The 17889-nt window shown below is 41.4% G+C and overlaps 1 protein-coding gene across 6 annotated transcripts; it reads left to right on the plus strand.

Annotated features, from left to right (window-relative positions):
* The first annotated feature begins 854 nt into the window (after positions 1-854).
* MS4A7 (membrane spanning 4-domains A7) lies at positions 855-16568 on the plus strand. 6 transcript variants are annotated; one of them, XM_003909768.5, is made up of 7 exons: positions 1162-1340; positions 5748-5907; positions 7678-7812; positions 9309-9365; positions 11976-12182; positions 15263-15364; positions 16377-16568. In XM_003909768.5, exons 2-7 carry the CDS (start codon positions 5761-5763, stop codon positions 16449-16451), a joined length of 723 nt encoding a protein of 240 aa, XP_003909817.4. In that variant the 5' UTR covers positions 1162-1340; positions 5748-5760; the 3' UTR covers positions 16452-16568. The 6 variants fall into 6 exon arrangements, with proteins under 6 accessions (XP_031509482.1, XP_031509480.1, XP_031509481.1 ...); XM_031653623.1 differs by lacking the exon at positions 7678-7812 and having other exon boundaries at positions 1154-1340; XM_031653620.1 differs by lacking the exons at positions 15263-15364; positions 16377-16568 and having other exon boundaries at positions 1126-1340; positions 5512-5907; positions 11976-13300.
* The last annotated feature ends 1321 nt before the right edge of the window (positions 16569-17889 follow it).

A 17889-nucleotide genomic window follows, 5' to 3' on the forward strand; every position in this document is an offset into this window, starting at 1 on the left:
TAGTAAAAATACAAAAATTAGCTGGGCGTGGTAGTGGGCACCTGTAGTCCCAGCTACTGGGGAGGCTGAGGCAGGAGAACTGCTTGAACCTGGGAGGTGGAGGTTACAATGAGCTGAGATTACACCATTGCACTCTAGCCTGAGCAACAAGAACAAAACTCCATCTCAAAATAAATAAATAAATAAAAATAAAAAGTTGTTGACCAAATGGCAGACTCTTGCCATGAAGCAAGCCCAGACCTCAGTGCCAAGAGATGTGAATTAGATTCCTGCCTCTTCCACAGGCTAGACATGTGACTGGGGGCAGATTCCTTCAGCAATATCACCTCATTTGGGGAAGAGAAGAACTGGACTAAAATACCCTCCAAGTACTTTATGAGTTATTTAAACCTCCCAGGCTTAGGTTTACTTCTCTCTTAGGACACAGCCTTGCCACCCTTTAGGAAATGGAGATTGTATATGGAGCATGTTGTGCCACCAGCTGCTGCACGTCCCAGAGCCATCTTAAACCCTCTCCTTCTGAACAATGGCTAGTCTATAAGAAGCCTTAAAAGGGATGTGAAAGTGGCAACAGTGTCCCCTCAACAACAAATACTTCCCCAAATATGAGCTTGTGTGGAGCTTGATGGCTCTGCCTCTGACTCCAATCCACTGGCATCTTTCCCAAGATGTGCCTGGACTTCCCTGAGCATGAGGCCAAAGACGGAGAATGGAGACACCCAAAAGAAGTAACGAGGAGACACGGAATTTTCCACAGGTTGCTTTCAGCTTACCAAGAGCCTGGAAAGTGAGAAAATAGATTCTCCAAAATTCAAAATTAACATTACTATTATCAATATTTATTGAGAGTGTCTACTTCTTGTAAACTCTTGGCATCTTTTTTCTTGAATTCTCCCGACAGCCACAGATTGGAATTATTATTATCCATCCGCCATTTAATAGACAAGAAAACTCAGGCTAAGCGAAACTACATGACTTACATAAGTCTATGTAGGAGTAGGGAAAATGAATTTTAACTGGGACCGTACAAATCACTAGTCTTCACAAAGGTCTTTTACTCATGTGTCACTTCTATCTTGTGTCATTTTTCCAGACCTCAGAATTTAGAAAGAGGAAGCAGAGGCACTTTTTACGTATCCACTGTCTGTAAATAAGCAAAATTCACATCCTGTGTAATCATAAATACTGCTCTGAGAAAGGGACAGGAAGTCTCAGAGGCTGGAGAGCAGACCACCAAGATCGTTCTGGCAGGAACAGCCAGTGGGAGGTTCCAGCTGAGCGCTCCCCAGAGGGGAGCTGACGCACCAGCCACAGCACACAGGACCAGGCTGCGAGAATAGGTAGGCACCTTGGTTTAGATCATGACTTTTGGGGAAGATTGTGTGCTTTTGGAAAGACAGCCAGGGAATTGGATTATCATTCTGTCTCTGATTCTGACCACCTGTGTGAGATGGAACGTCAGCTCGGTCCCCTTTTTGGGTCTCAGTTTACTCACTTGCCAAATAAGAAAATTGGGTAAAACCATTCTCAGGTTTCTCTCAAGATTTGAGGTGATCTTCCGCAATGCTCTGCATTCTCCTGGTGTGTCACTCAGTCTTACACAGAATCTACTCTCAACAAATGCTGTGCACTTAGACTGAATCTTGCATTAGAACCCCATTGTCCTACTCTAATTCTGTAATACAGAAAATTGCTGGGCACAGCTGTTGACCTCCATGTTATGATTTATCTTCAAAGCAAGGATTTTAGAGCCATCTTGAAAGGTGTGGGTCCTTCTAGTCTATCTCCACAAGGCGAATGTGGAAGGACAAAGCATCCTGTCAGACTGTGGTGTTTGGAGATGATAGCATCAGTCTGGAGACTTTTGTGAAACATAAAGAATCTTGGTTATATAGAATTCCTCCTAAAAGTAGCAACGTGTGTCAAAATTTAAGTATCATAGCTTTAAATGTAATAAATTCACTCTGAGATAATTAAATGCAGGAGGCATCACAAAAGTGCAAAGATGCTCATTATTGCATTGTTCATAGTGCCAAAAAGAAAAAATAGAAACCGCCTAAATGATCATGAACGTGTGACTGATTAAATGAATCTGAAGACTTCCATTTATTTAAATATACCATTTGACTTTTTTGTTGTAGTAAAATATACTTAAAATAATTGTAGCCTTTTAACCATGTTTTGTTGTTGTTGTTGTTGTTGTTGTTGTTTTGAGACACGGTATTGCTCAGCCACCCAGGCTAGAGTGCAGTGGCGTGATCTTGGCTCACTGCAACCACCGTCTCCCGGGTTCAAACGATTCTCCCATCTCAGCCTCCTGAGTAGCTGGGATTACAGGCACTCACCATCATGCCCGGCTAATTTTTGTATTTTTTTAGTAGAGACGGGGTCTCACCATGTTTGCCACGCTGGTCTTGAACTCCTGACCTCAGATGATCTGCCCACCTCGGCCTCCCAAAGTGCTCATTACAGGCATGAGTCACTGCACCCAGCCTTAACCATTTTTAGGTTTACAGTTCAGTGGCATTAAGTACATTCACACCGTTGTGCAACCGTCACCACCACCCAACTCCAGAACTTCCTTGTGTGCCCAAACTGGAACTCCATGCCCATTAAACAATAGCTTTCCATTCCCCTCTCCCCCCAGCCCCCAGCAACCACCATTTTACTTTCTTTGAATTTGACTCTTCTAGGGACCTCCCGTAAGTAGAATCATACAATATTTGTCCTCTTGTGACTGGATTATTTCACTTGCCATATTGTCTTTAAGGTTCATCCATGTTGTGGCATGTATCAGAATCTATCGTTTGCTTTTAAATTTAGGATTTTTATTATTTCTATTCATTGGTCAAAGATGTCTACAGAATAATGGTGAGTGCAAAAAGAACAGTTATAAAATGGCACGGATAGAATGACTATTTCCGTAGAGTTGTGAATGTCTGTGAACATATATAAAGAGGAGAGAGACAAAGTGGCAGAGGGGAAGAGAGAATGTAAAGAATATGTGCGTAGGAAACAAGAGTGATCGGGTGACAGTTGAAAGTTAAGGAGCTAATTTGTTTTCTTCTTCAAACTGTATTCCCTTGTAATGGTGGTACTTTATGCACTCGTTCAAACAGAACAAACAGTTAAGAAATAACAAAGGAAAATAAATGTTCACAGTATCATGGTTTCAGGCTATAGCCTGAAATTATCAATTAAACTTTCGAGTCCTAGCTTCAGGCTGAGAATCAAGCATTTTCTGCGGTCCTTGGATATGAGATTAGAAAAATAAAGAAAGGAATCCAGAACTCAGGAGGCTGGTTACGAAGACTAGTAGGAAGGAGTCTAGTTGGTATATTTGGCTATTGAGCCACACGGAGCAAGGTAAAAGCCAAGTTTCTACAACATGAAAACAATTTGGGAAATAGAAATCTTCAACCTATATTCCCCAAGATTAGCAATGTCCCTGGGGGAGGGTATGGAACTGATAAGTGGCAGCCAGTGCTTCAACAATAGGGGAGGAAGAATAGAGAGGATGAGAATCAGGTGTAGCTAGCCGGGCAAACACAAACCTACAGGGATATAGAAGAGCTCTGGCATTAGACGGCCTGTGCCCAAATCTTGCCTCCACGACCTGCTAGATAAGCAATCTTGTGCAAGCTACTTCACCCTCCAAGCCTCATTTTTCTTATCTTCAGAGTTCAGCGCCCATCTCTGAGAGTGCAGATTAAATGAGACTGTCACAAAGCTCTTAACAGAATGCTACATTCATAGTGCGTGCCCAATCAATGTTAGCAATGATTATCATTTTATCATGAACTACTGTTTGATTCTGAAACCTAGAATTTCTCTAAGCCTGAGACTTTTTCTCCTTCTCTGGCTTTAAAGATGTGCTGGAAGGCTCACCCTGGCTCCACTGCAGGGATTCAGCTTCAACATTATTCCCCTCATAGGACATGTAACCTTACCCATACTTCTACCCAGATTTCAAAATTCCAAGAAATGAAAATTATCTCCTTAAACAAAGAGAACTTTAGGTTTAATATTTCTCAGATAAAGTACTTGATTCCCAGAGAGCATGAGAAACTAGACTAAGGCACAGATCTAGGAGTAGAAATAAAACGGGGGTCCAAACATGGATTGACTATTATGGAACACCTAATAAAACTCAGAGAGTTACAACAAAAGGCACTCATGTATGTCATTCACATCCTCAGAAGAGTCCTTCAGGATGGTGTCATTATCCCTAGTTTACAGATAAGGAAACTGGGGATGAATGAGGCCAGCTCATCAATATCAGAACTGGGCTTCCAATGAGTATTAGATAAAACTGATACGTTTTGCGAGTTTATCACATGCCTCACTCTATGTTGAGCCCATTATATGTGTCATCTTATCTAACCTGTATCACAAACCTATGAAGTGGTGAAAATACCTTGCCCAGGGTGAGTTTAGCAGTAATTGGTGGATGTAGGATCTGAACATAGGACTGGACTTCAAGACATAGGCTCTGATGTGCAAGTAGATGCCTAGGCACTGGACTCCCATCCCAGTGCACTTTTCCATCTCCCTCACTAGGAAGAGATTCTAGGTGTCATTTCCAATCTTTATCTGTTATTCACTCCACCCAAGAGAGCCCAGAACCATTCCTAAAGCACCAACACGTTGAGGCAAAATGTCAGGCAGCAGAGCTGTAGCATCTTTCAAGGATCGCAAGCCTTTAACTAAACTCTGGCCTTCAGTAGGGAGAATGCTGAGCTGAAAACAAATCTGGGCAACATTTCAGGAGCTGAGCCTTGTTACTGACACCACAGAGGCCCAGCAATGCTGCTGAGTTGGTGGTGGCAGACAACTTGCTCCTGGAACCTACAAGGCAACTGGAAACGTTAGGAAGGAAGAGGAGAAGAATTAACATGGCATAGAGAAAAAAATACCACACGCCTCTGAGCCAGATAAGCCTCAATCCAGTCACGTAAATGCAGGCTGTTAATATTAGCTACTGTATATTGAACACGTTCTATGTACTGAGATAAGTGCTTTATGTGACTATTTCATTCAATGAAAGTCACTTGAGCTTATTAGCCCCAGGTTTCTAATGTATAAAATTGATTTAATAACATGTAAGTGACAGGGTTGTTATAAGGATTAGAGTTGCAATGGTCTAATGCTAGGAATTCGGCAGGAGTTAAGTAAATGTTTACATTACTAATTACTAAACCAATATAAGCAAGGAGGAAGATTCTGGATGGGATACGCCATCTCGCTATAGGAAAGGAAAGTGGAACAGCATTCATCCCCAATATTTTTATGAAGATAAAATGAAGACTAGAGTAGAAGACTGATCAGTGCAGGTGTAGCACAAAAGTATAATCCTGGAAGATGTGGTGTGGAAAGGTAGCACAGGTGAAGCAGAGACACAGGAGATAAGGAAGGGAAGCTGGAAGCAGAGGTCATTGGAGGGAGAGTGAGATGGACATATTTAGGGCTACAAAGCAACTTCTATGTGATTTGCTCACTTCTCAATTGTAGGACCCCTCAAAATATGTACAGTTCTCTGGCAGTGACATGCTTCTTGACCACAATGGATAAACTGTGCCCAGCATGCCCGCTTTCCAATGCTCCACTGATTCCCATGTTTTGTTTCTGAAGGACAACCAGCCTTGGAATAATGGCAAATACTTTACGTTCCTACAAGGTATGGTCCCTGGAAGCTTATGTCTGTAAGTCAAACCTTGGGAAGTAACTGAGTTTGATGCCTCTTCCAGCATCATCAGCATCATGCTATTACAATCCCAAACCATGGGGATTTTTGACAGCTTTACACCAAAGGGCATCACTATCCCTCAAAGAGAGAAACCTGGACACAAGTACCAAAAAGAAGATTACCTTCAGAGCGGGCTGCCAACAGAAGCCACCGTTCTTGGGGTAAGTCCACCTCATCATAAGGGGAATATTGAGAAAATACTTTGTAAATGTATCTAGACTACAGATCTACAGTGAGTCTGGGAAACTCTTTCACTCTTTTCTGGCTGACTCCAGGCTAATGAGGACATGAAATGGAGCTTTAGGGGAAGACTATATCCTCTGCAGCAGTTTCCAGAAACTAAAACCACTAGATCTTTTTCACTAGCATGCTTCACAATTAACAAGTTAGTCTTTCTTATTTTATTTATTTATTTATTCTGAGATGGAATCTCCCTCTGTCGCCCAGACTGGAGTGCAGTGGCACGATCTTGGTTCACTGCAACCTCCGCCTCCCGGGTTCAAGTGATTCTTCTGCCTCAGCCTCCTGAGTAGCTGGGACTATAGGTGCACGCCACCACACCCGGCTAATTTTTGTATTCTTAGTAGAGATGGGGTTTCACCATATTGGCCAGGCTTGTCTCTAACTTCTGACCTCGTGATCCACCCACCTTGGTCTCCCAAAGTGCTGGGATTACAGGCATGAGCCACTGCGCCTGGCCACAAATTCGTCTTCCTTATTTTGTCTTTAGTACAGTAAAAATTTTCTACTTAACCATACGGATTTTACTCAGTTTGATTAAATTAGATATTCTTAACTTTGAGTTAATTTTTCAAATATTTTGAGATGAGACAATCAAGACTAATCTCATGATCCATTTTTCCCCATTCATATAACGATAAGACATCTAAGTGTCCCAGATTATCATCCCTCATATCCAGAACTTTAATCTCCAAATGGTTTTGAATACTCTCTTATAATACCCAGCTCCTATTCACTCCCAGTTTTAGATGGATCTCCCTGCCCTGTTTCTTCACAATCTATGCTTAGTACAGCAGGTAGGGTGATCTTTTAAAAATGAAAGTTAGGTCATGTATCCTGCTAGTTCAAAATTATCCAATGGGATTCCTTTTTTGCTCAAGATGAAAAGCAAAGTTGGTAAAACAGCCTAAAAATCCCTACATCGTTTGCACCATGCCTCCAGTCCTTCACAGGTCTCATGTCCTACTACTTTGCTCTTAACTCTATTCTGCCTTCCATGGAACTTGTCTATATCCTTACAGACAAGACACACAATACATATATAAGCTCTCCAATGGTAGTGATTTTCATTTGCTTCATTCCCTGGTGCCTGGCACACAACAGGTATTCAATAACTATTAATGATATGAATGGTTGACTTCTTTTTTTATTTCTCCTATGTTTGCATCATCTTTCAATTGCACGTGCATTTGAGCAAAAGCATAGGCTTTAGAGCAAACTAATGGCAAAACTTCAGTTCTTCCACTTGTGAAATAATTATTATTAAAATTCAATGATGAACAAAACAAGATGAATTACAGCAGAAGAGATGACCTGCTCTATCTAATTTCAACTGAAAAAACTCTTCATTAACACTCCTGTGAAAAGTTTCCACCTCACTGAACAACTTTTTTATCTACTTTTCAAGGAAATAAATTTAAAAACTGTCAAGTATCTTTTTCAAAAATAGTTAAAGTGTGCATATGATCACTTCCCTATTTGCTAGTTTAGTAATCCTATCAGAAAAGAAGAGGTTAGCTATACATGACTTCCTCTAGCAGCATATCGATCGGCTCCTTGTAACATTTATTCCTCTTTAATACAACAAATTATAACGTATTTTATACTCTTTATGCTTTACAATGTGCATTCAAATAATCACTTTCATCTGTTTGAAGTGCAGTCTAGATTTCCTGTCTTCTCTATTGCAGACTGTCCAGATCCTGTGTTGCCTGATCATTTCAAGTTTGGGGGCCATCTTGGTTTTTGCTCCCTACCCCTCCCACTTCAGTCCAGCAATTTCCACCACTCTGATGTCTGGGTACCCATTTTTAGGAGCTCTGTGTGTGAGTAGAATGGGGACTGTAAGAGGGGACATGCTTTATAAACGCTAACCAGGTGCATAGTTGTGGAGTGACTCAGACTCCAAGAGGCCAGGACGCAAAAGAAGGCAAGGCCTCAACTTTCCTTCTATCATTGCCCCACATCACATTTCCTCTATTCAAGAAGAGCAGCAGAGAGACTTAATCTGTCTTCCTGCAAAGCAGGGGGCAAGCGAGAATGGTGGTAATGCAATGGGAATACCAGCACAGCGTTTCTTACCTGGCATTACAACATACCTCTAGAAAAGTGGATGTTTTTCCATATCCCTCTTCGGGGCTTTGATGAGGCCATTGGATTCTCTCCATTGTAAGAATAATTAACTTTTCAGGTAGAGAGTGAGAAGGCCATTTTTAAACAGTAAAACGAGCACCACTGGGAGGTGCCACAGGTTTGCAGAGATTTGGGTTTACATGGTAAGATTCATGGGAGGCAGGGACATGCTTACTGTGTGTCCAGAGGTAACCCTGAGCACTTGAGAAACTCTCTTTGCTGCCTTCCACCTAATGGCTCATGGAAAAGGGTCTAGCAGATCTGTTTTTCAGAGAGTGGCCAGGGCAGACTCGCACGTCCCACAAAGGGTTATTTCTTCTCCACGTAGTATTTTGTACAAAGGATAAAAAGCAAACATTCTGGGCAGATGAACTATACTAAGGTACCATTTCTGTGTGGATACAGTCCCTGTGTGAACACAAACTGTACAGTCATGTAAGGAGGCCCTGCTCCTGCCCCAGAGCACAATTTGTCCTTGACTTCTCCTATAACCAGTGGTTGTGGGCCCCACGTCTCCTTAGAGAAGCTAGCATTAGCTCATACTGGACCCTTTTTGCCTGTGACTATTCAATATCCAAGCCACACACTTAAGCAACTTTTCAGCTTCTCAGAATACCCTTCCTCTGCCAGCTGGATCTTTAATACCACTGGGATTAAATACTGATTTCTGGGGCTTTATGATAAAGACTTCATGTCTGAGCCTGCTCTTTCCACTTTCCTCAACTCCCATTCTGACTCAAGCAACATACACCAATAACTTCCAGTTCATGTGTTTCTGCACCTTGTCCCATCAGAGCCTCTTTCCTGAGTGCTTCTGTTGGCTGTTCCAATCTCTAGATCCATTCAAGTCATTGGTCCATCTCAACCTCCTGTCTTTCAACCTTGTAATTTAGTAACACTCTTCTCCTTCCCATGAACACCTTTTCTCCAGGCCTCCTCAGTTCCTAGTGATTTCCACCAAAACAAATCCAACCCCTCTGTACATCTGCATGTCATTCAAGGTCAATATAGACATTCTTATGTCAGGTGGGAATTAGGCCTTTCTAGCAATATGGATTCACACGATTTCTGCAGTGTTCTCTCCCTAAAAGTTTTCCAACATCACTTTTTGATTGAGTGATTGACAGTGACATGGTGGGCACATTTCCACAAGACAACTGAACTGATTATTTCTCTCTTTTCTGAGCAGTTTGGTATTACTGGATCCCTCTCAATTATCTCTGGAAAACAATCAACTAAGCCCTTTGTAAGTATAAGGACCATTAAATCTCAGCTGGTTGGAATTGAAGAAATGTCAGAGTTAAGTCTTCTAGTTGAAAATCCCTATTTTACAGTTTAGAGAGATAAAGCTTAGAACAGGCTAGGAATCCCAGGTTTTCCTGGCTGTCCCATTGGTAGAACGAAGAGTAGAGCCCAAATTTCTTGCCTTCTAGACCAGTGCTCTTTCTTCTACAAAATGGTGCTTCTGGATTATATTCCAAGCTTGGAGGAGGTTTACCTCAGTTATTTAAAAAGTGTAAATTTTTAAATGTACCATGGACTCTTTACAGCTTGTTACCTTGACCTTGAATAAAGTAGCCAACCATCCCAGAGAGAGCCTACAGATCCTTTTTCTGTAAAACCTGCCTCCTGGGGTTCTTTTTGATGCCAAATGTCCCCATTCATAGAGTTGGGACTTCACACAAATTCTAGCCCTTCAGTGTCAGGGTGACCAATTGTCTTGGTTTTGCCAGGACTGTCTCAGTTTTAGCCCAGAAAGCCTATATCCTGGGAAACCCTTTACTCCCCAGGCAAACCAGGATAACTGGTTTACCCTACTCAGTGGCCATGGTAACAACTTGAAAGAAGTCCATGATATATTCTCAAATTTCTACTTTTTAGGCAACTGAAATAAACCTCATTCAGTCAAATAACAGGTGGGGAGGCATTCATTCCTCTGTCAGAAGAGGGTGTTGCCATCTTTTTCCAGGCTGGAGGAGACTATTTCCATCCAAAGACCCATTCTTGATAATTGGATGTTCGAGAAAAAAAATCAGTTTAAAGTAAGGTGGGAGAAAATGAGGGTGATGGAGTAGAGGTAAGGGGGATGTCTGCAATGTCAGCACTGATCGCGCACCAAACTCAAAGACAATACCACTCATGCCACTGCCAACATCCCCCTGGCTTCCTCAACAACTTTAGAATTATTATATTGCCCTAAGTGCATCTAGAATATGACCTTTGGTCCCTCTGTAGAAACCCAATTTATGTCTTCTTACTTAAATGAGCAGCTTTAGAGAAAAGACAGAAGCAAACTGGAGAGGTTGGAATACCTACCTACAGGTGGATCAGGCCTATGAGAACCACATTCACCACACCATTTCCCAACTCTTCTTCTACATTTTAGGAGAAAGGATTCTCCCATAGCATGACAATTCATTAGCAAAGACACTGATGTGCCAGGCTCTGTGCAAGGTTTCCAGCACATGCTCCTCTCTGTTTAAGCATCATTGGAAGACAATGTATGTTGGGGAGGATGGTTGTTCTGCCCTTTTCTACTCCAGCTCTGTAGCTACATGGATTCATGTGCTGAGTCTTTGAAGGAAAACTAGTCCCAATGGACAGTCACTTTGCCCAAAGCTACCGTATGAGCAATGGAGCCCACATGTTGTTCTTTGTCCCACATGTGGAGCCCACATTGTCGTCAAGTCCAAGCATAGATTTCCCTTTCTGTGTATTCACTGCATTTGGGAAGCCACTTCTGAGATCAGAAGATTCATCTTCCACATTTTATAAAAGAGATAACTGAAGCTCAGAGTAAGAAAGATCTGCTCAAGCACGCAGATGGATCGGTGAGATGGGTTGGTGACAGAGCTAGGATAGGAGGAGAGGTTTTCGGATTCTAAGTCTAGAACTATGACTCCAACTAATGAATGCTGTGAACTCTTCAAAATCCTCTTCCATACTCCTGGGTTCTAGACTGCAGCTTCAATCATCAGGAGCATATACCAGCCTCACGTACCATCCATGTGTCCTCATCTATGCCTAGCCAGGCCCTGTATCTTCTTGAGTCAAGATGTGGCTTTTCCCTAAATCACCTCTGTGGGTGAACGGCAGGGAAGAGAGAAAATTGCTATGGAGAGAAGCAAAGGCTTTATAGCTGCTTCTTCCCTTTCTCCCTCCAAGGTTTGTGGGAAAAGTGGCTACAGTCTGATAATATTTCTGTCTGTGAATGGGTGGAGAGAGAAGCACAGGGTCTAAGCCCATGTGCCTCTGCCTCATGTCCTGTCACTTTGGAAAATTGAAGGCATATGCTTGTCATATTGAACAAATATTGATTGTCAATTCAAGATCAATTGCTTGTCAATTGAAAATCTGTCTTATGTTCCCATAGACCTATAGATAGGTTTTCCAACTTTTCCAGTTTGCCTCCACCTTTTCTCTGAAGCTGCTCTTTTATGTAAATCAAAGTCATAGATTCAGTTTACCAGAGGGGGCCGAAGTCCATATTCTAGAAGCCCTTAAGGCAACAGAATGATTCTAAGGCTATTGAGGAGGTCACGGGAGATGTTGGCAGTGACCTGAGCAGCACTGACTCTATTTTGAGTGCTATAGAGAGTCAAGGGCCAGAATCCCTCTCCCTAAGGAGGAATTATTCATGCATTTTCTTATTTAATAAGCATTTACTAATTATATCACATGCTTAACTAAATAGTGACAAGAGATACAAAGATGAATAAAACACAGTTTGTGCCCACACAAGGAAACAGGAAGGAAACAGACCCAAGGAAGCACCATGGCAGTACAATGGACAGAGGACTAATAGTGTCACGTGCTGATTCTGTGATGAGAACCCAATGCAGAGTTTCTCTTCCAGGACCTGAGCAGCCTGACCTCAAATGCAGTGAGTTCTGTTACTGCAGGGGCAGGCCTCTTCCTCCTTGCTGACAGCGTGGTAGCCCTGAGGACTGCCTCTCAACATTGCGGCTCAGAAACGGATTATCTATCCTCATTGCCTTATTCGGAGTACTATTATCCGATATATGAAATCAAAGATTGTCTCCTGACCAGTGTCAGTTTAACAGTGAGTAGTTTCAGATTGAACATTCTGTCATGTGAAATCTCTGTGTCTCCCCTTTGCATAATCTCTGCTTTTCTGGCAGTCTCTGGTCCTGTCAGTCTGAATGCCTGGAGACACACAGAAATAAACAAAAACCTGTGGTTAGAAGAGGCCTGTCTGCCGACTGCGTGGTGTGGGGGATGTACTATATAAAGTCCAAAGAGGAAATCAAGAAGGACAGTAGGGAGTCTGTCCCTCCACTGTCTTTCTTATCACCAACATTCCAACCTCAATGGGTTTAACTCTTAAAGTACATCCTTTGTTGAACAGGCTTCTCCCTACTCATCACAGGCAGAAATAGTCTTCATTTGAATTATATTTGAATTTGGGATTATCTCTTTTGGGTTCTTTTCCAGGGGTTGGATGCCCCTACCCCTTAAAGATGCTTGTCTTCTGATCATCAGTGAATTGAGGACTAGGAGAGGCTGTATGGTGTTTAATCTAATCTTCAAATGCAAGCCTGTATGCTACATTATGTTAGGCACAGAACTTGAACCTTAAGTCCAAATACATAGTTATTTTGTACTTTGGTCCAACAGGGCTGACAGAGAGTGGTGGGAAGGGAGACAGCCTATCACAGATTTGACTTCTAGAAAAAATGTCAACCTTTCTGGGCAGCATTTTGTTGGCACCTTTCTCCCAAACTTGATGATCACTTCCTGTTCGTGGTGACAAGCCTTGCTTATTCAATCCTATAAATATAGGATCATGGTGTTAAAACCATAAACCAGTGGCCTTTTAAGAAGAAAGACTTCTTCCTCTATGAATCCTCCTGGTAGGAGCACAGGGAGCCCAAGGTAGTAGCTCTCATTCCCTTGGATCCATCTGTCTCACAAACCTCACAAAATGTGTGCAAGCTTTTGCACTCCCGTGGGTCTGCTCATGTGATGCAGAGATTGTCAAAAGCAACCCTTTTGGTTAAGGAGCTTGAGAAAGTAGAAGAGCACAGAGACCCGTCTGGAGGAAACCTGGTAGATAGTGTCATCCTGGTGCAGGACAGACATCTGGTAAAGCAATGGGGGTGGGAGAGGCATATTGGGGGTTTAATTTAAAGAAAATGAATTTCATTACCTCAAACTGCCTCCCATTCTGAGACAACTGGAGTCCAAAAGACCTTCCCACAATATCAGAGAAGATGCAACATAGCACACTAAGCCGACTCTAAAGGCCTACTCTTTGTTAATTAACACAGCAATTACCTGAACAAAAGTAACGAAATTTTAAAAATTAAAAAATATACAGCCAAGGTTGGAAGAAGAAGGGAGGGCAGAAGGAAAAACAAATCAAAGAAGAAAGATGTCTTAGGTTCCAGAAGCTAAGAAGGATCCTAAAGCCAAATCATCAAACAAGAGCTGAGGCCAAAAAAACACAAGGAAGTCTGGATAGGAATATTGGTGTTAGAGGCTAGTATCACACAGTTTTAATATCCGTGACAAGATTTGGCATTGGGCAGGACCATAAAGCTCATTTTGAGTACCCTGCAAAAATGTTGAAAGTTGAAACTGAATATTTACTCAATTTGTGAAAATAATATAAAGAAAATTCTGCCCAACATCCCAAGAAGTTTCAAGAAAACCTTCCATCAGCTCACTAAGCTTTGTGCAAGTGTGCCATCCGAATTCATAATTACATGTAAAATAGGGGAACCTCAAATAAAGGGATTAAGTTAAAAACTGCTACAAGATATGTGAAACTTCAAAGGTTCTCGCAGAATCAAATCTAAAACTACTATCTAAGGAGATGTCCATAAACGTAACTTATAAAATGCCTCCCTATCAAAGAACCCTACCACTACCACCATCTACACACTGAAGTTATCTAATAACCAAAATATTATGAGAAACATAACAACAACACGAAAAAACGAGAAGCAGCAGCAAATGGGGAAACATGAAAGTCAGAAGCTCAAGAACTGTAGATAATATAATAATTTGAAAAAGGCTATTATGAAAATACATTTTAAATTATTAAAAATGTTTAAAAAGTAATAGAAACCAGACCAGGCGCGGTCGCTCACACCTGTAATCCCAGCACATTGGGAGGCTGAGGCGGGCAGATCACCTGAGGTCAGGAGTTTGAGACCAGCCTGGCCAACATGGTGAAACCCCGTCTCTACTAAAAATACAAAAATTAGCCAGGGATGGTGGTGCAAGCCTGTAATCCCAGCTACTTGGGAGGCTGAGGCAGGGGAATCGCTTGAACTGGGGAGGCACAGGTTGCAGTGAGCCGAGATCGCACCATTGCACTCTAGACTGGGTGACAGAATGAGACCCTGTCTTAAAAAGAAAAAAAAAAAGTAATAGAAACAAAAATGGAAAAAAAAAAGGACAGTAAAGGGAAAAAAAGATATGTGCATTTGAGAAAAAAATGAAATCACATAATTGGAAATGAAAATTGTCTTTGAAATTAAAAACTGAGCAGATCAGTTAAACAGCAGGTTCAATATATTCAAGGAAACAAAGAGTGAAGTGGAATTTAGATTTGATGAAATCACACAGAACACAACACATTATGTGTGTTTGGAAAAGACGGATGAAAGCCTAAAAGGCATGTGGATGCAGGGAAGTGGAGAGGTTCAATACATACCTGATATGAGTCCCAGTAAGAGATTATAAAAGAGAGAGCATATGCAAAAGCAAATAACTAGAAATCTTTTAGAATTTAATAAAACCATGAGATTTCAGATTGAAGAAATGCACTGAGACCACTGCAGGATACACAGAATCAAATACACACCTAGAAATATCATCATGACAATAAAAAGCACCATAGTCAAAAAGAAAATAATAAAAGCAACCAGAGGTAAATGGCAGATTACTCTCATCTGTCATTAGGTAAGATACCAAAGTTCTGAGATGATGCAGTTGCTGCTTATTTCCCTTCATCTATTCAGAAATCTGAAAGGGAAAGCAGAAAAGAGGATTAAGCAATTTTCCCTGTCCCCTTTTCTCTGCATTGCTGTAGCCTTATCGCCCTGTCTCCTCTTAGTTAGGCATAACGGCTAGCTTGTGTTGGGTACCAGCCATTCATGTCCTGATTTGCAGGGTGTCCTAGTGGTGATGCTCGTCTTCACTGTGCTGGAGCTCTTATTAGCTGCATACAGTTCTGTCTTTTGGTGGAAACAGCTCTACTCCAACAACCCTGGGGTGAGTATGCTGACATGTCGCATGATACCTGCTCTGTCCCAGGTCCAGGCTACAATAATCCAGGCTCAAAAAGTGACAAAAAGAAGAATCAATTATTGTTCATAAGGTGCACATGGAAGGCCACTTTTATAATAAAAAAAATGAGTTTGACAGTGAAACCCCGTCTCTACTAAAAATATAAAAAATTAGCCGGGCACAGTGGCACATGCCTGTAGTCCCACCTACTTGGGAGGCTGAGGCAGAAAAATTGCTTGAACCCAGGAGGTGGAGGTTGCAGTGAGCTGAGATCCCACCACTGCACTGCAGTCTGGGTGACAGAGTGAGACTCAGCCTCAAAAAAAAAAAAAAAAGTTTAAATAAATGGGCTCCTTCCTGAGGACACTCTAGTCATCTGGGATCAGTTGGTGTCTACCGGGAAGTAGACCAGTTAGAGAATTGCTTAATATGAGCTAATTGACTTTAGAAATCACATAGCCCAACCCCTCATGAAAGAACCAAGGCTTGGATAAAATTACATAGAAAATGAGTGATACAGACTATTGGGCTGAAAATGAGAATGCGTATCCCCTCACTTTTATCATGAACACAGTCACCCGCCTCCCGAGAGTCTCCCTAGCCAAGTTTCCTTGTTAATGTAATGAGACTTTACTAGAACGTCTCTGTCCTGTTTATGCTTCCTTGTGCTCTTTCTTACATCCCCTTAGCTCTTGATGTTATAATTTTAAAATATTTTCATTTCCCCTAAAGGCTACAACAACAACAAAAAAGAAGTGCTTATAGAATTTGGATGAAGTATGATTTAACTATGATCCTATTTAAACATAGTAAAATAATTAGCAGACTGGAGAACGGCATTATTTTTAACTAATATTGCTGCAATTCCATATTATGGCAAAGCTGGAAGAACTAGTACTACACAAAACTTGGGGAAAATGTATTATGAGTTATTTTTTTTAGTCTCCAAAATCAAAATCAAAAGTTTAAAAATTCTAACCAATTATATGTTTTCTAGAGTTCATTTCCCTTGACCCAGTCACAAGATCATATCCAGCAGGTCAAAAAGAGTTCTTCACAGTCTTGGACATAAGCAACTCTTGGCCTCAGAGGAAGGAAAAGCAACCCAACGCTCATAGTCAAGTGTGATTAGACTTTCCTGAAATCTCAGCCATTTTTAGATACCGTGAAATAAACTTAAAAAAACCAACTTTTTGTTTAGTGTTTGTTTACTATGATTCGTCATTTACATGAGTCGTTTACTACAACTCATTTACTATGAGTTGTAATTTCTCTTGAAAATAATTTCCTCAAAGCCCAAGCCAGTAAAATGTTATTAGCCAGTCTTCCAAAATGGTCATCAACTTTAGAAACTGCTTTGGGTAAACTGAGCAGAAGGTGATCTAAAGAAGGGAAAATGTGCACTCATACTAGCATGAATTTGATAAGTCGTGTGACTCTGCAGGCTGTTTCTGTATTATTTTCACACTCATATTGCTTAAATATTACATATTAGGGATTATAAGAACACTTTAATTAAAAATGAAAGACTATATATAATTAAACTACTCTGCTCTGGCCACTCTCTGAGAAACAGATCTGCTGGGCCCTTTTTCATGAGCCATTAGGTGGAAGGCAGCAAAGAGAGTTTCTCAAGTGCTCAGGGTTACCTCTGGACACACAGCAAGCATGTCCCTGCCTCCCATGAATCGTACCATGTAAACCCAAATCTCTGCAAACCTGTGGCACCAACCAGTGGTGCTCGTTTTATTGTTTTAAAACGGCCTTCTTGGCCTGGCACAGTGGCTCATGCCTGTAATCCCAGCAATTTGGGAGGCCGAGGTGGGCAGATCACCTGAGGTCAGGAGTTCGAGACCAGCCTGGTCAACAAGGTGAAACCCCATCTGTATTAAAAATACAAAAAATTAGCCGGGCACGGCAGTGCGTGCCTGTAGTTCCAGCTACCCAAGAGGCTGAGGCAGAAGAATCACTTGAACCCGGGAGGCAGAGGTTGCGGTGAGCAGAGACTGCACCATTGCACTCCAGCCTGGCCTATAAGAACAAAACTCCATCTCACAATAAATAAAATAAATACATAAAAATAAAAATGGACTATCTATAGTCTTTGAATTCATTTATTTTAAATAAATAAATAAAATAAATATTTAGTCGGCACATAAACTATGTTCTTTTCTATTATTTCAGGGAAGGAGTCAATGAAGGCATCTTAGTCTTCTTAACAAGTTACAGATAATCTGTCTCTGAGTGGCATGTTTTCTGTTTCTAACTTGGAGCCAACTAGTGCTCACACTGAAAATAATAATGTCTGTTTGTTTGGGTATTACCTCTATTTTGATCTATAGCACAATTTTGTAATTCGGATCATCACCCCTGCACTTTGTACCACATGAGCATATTCTTTCTTCCCAGTCATTGCCGCAATTATCTTGTCTGTTCTTTGTGTAATATGTTCTATGTGGGCCGCTGCATTAAACTCAATTTCTTGGGCAATTATGGAAATTCCAGTGTGG

Source organism: Papio anubis, chromosome 12, assembly GCF_008728515.1.
Source record: "Papio anubis isolate 15944 chromosome 12, Panubis1.0, whole genome shotgun sequence".
NCBI classification, from domain to species: domain Eukaryota; kingdom Metazoa; phylum Chordata; class Mammalia; order Primates; family Cercopithecidae; genus Papio; species Papio anubis.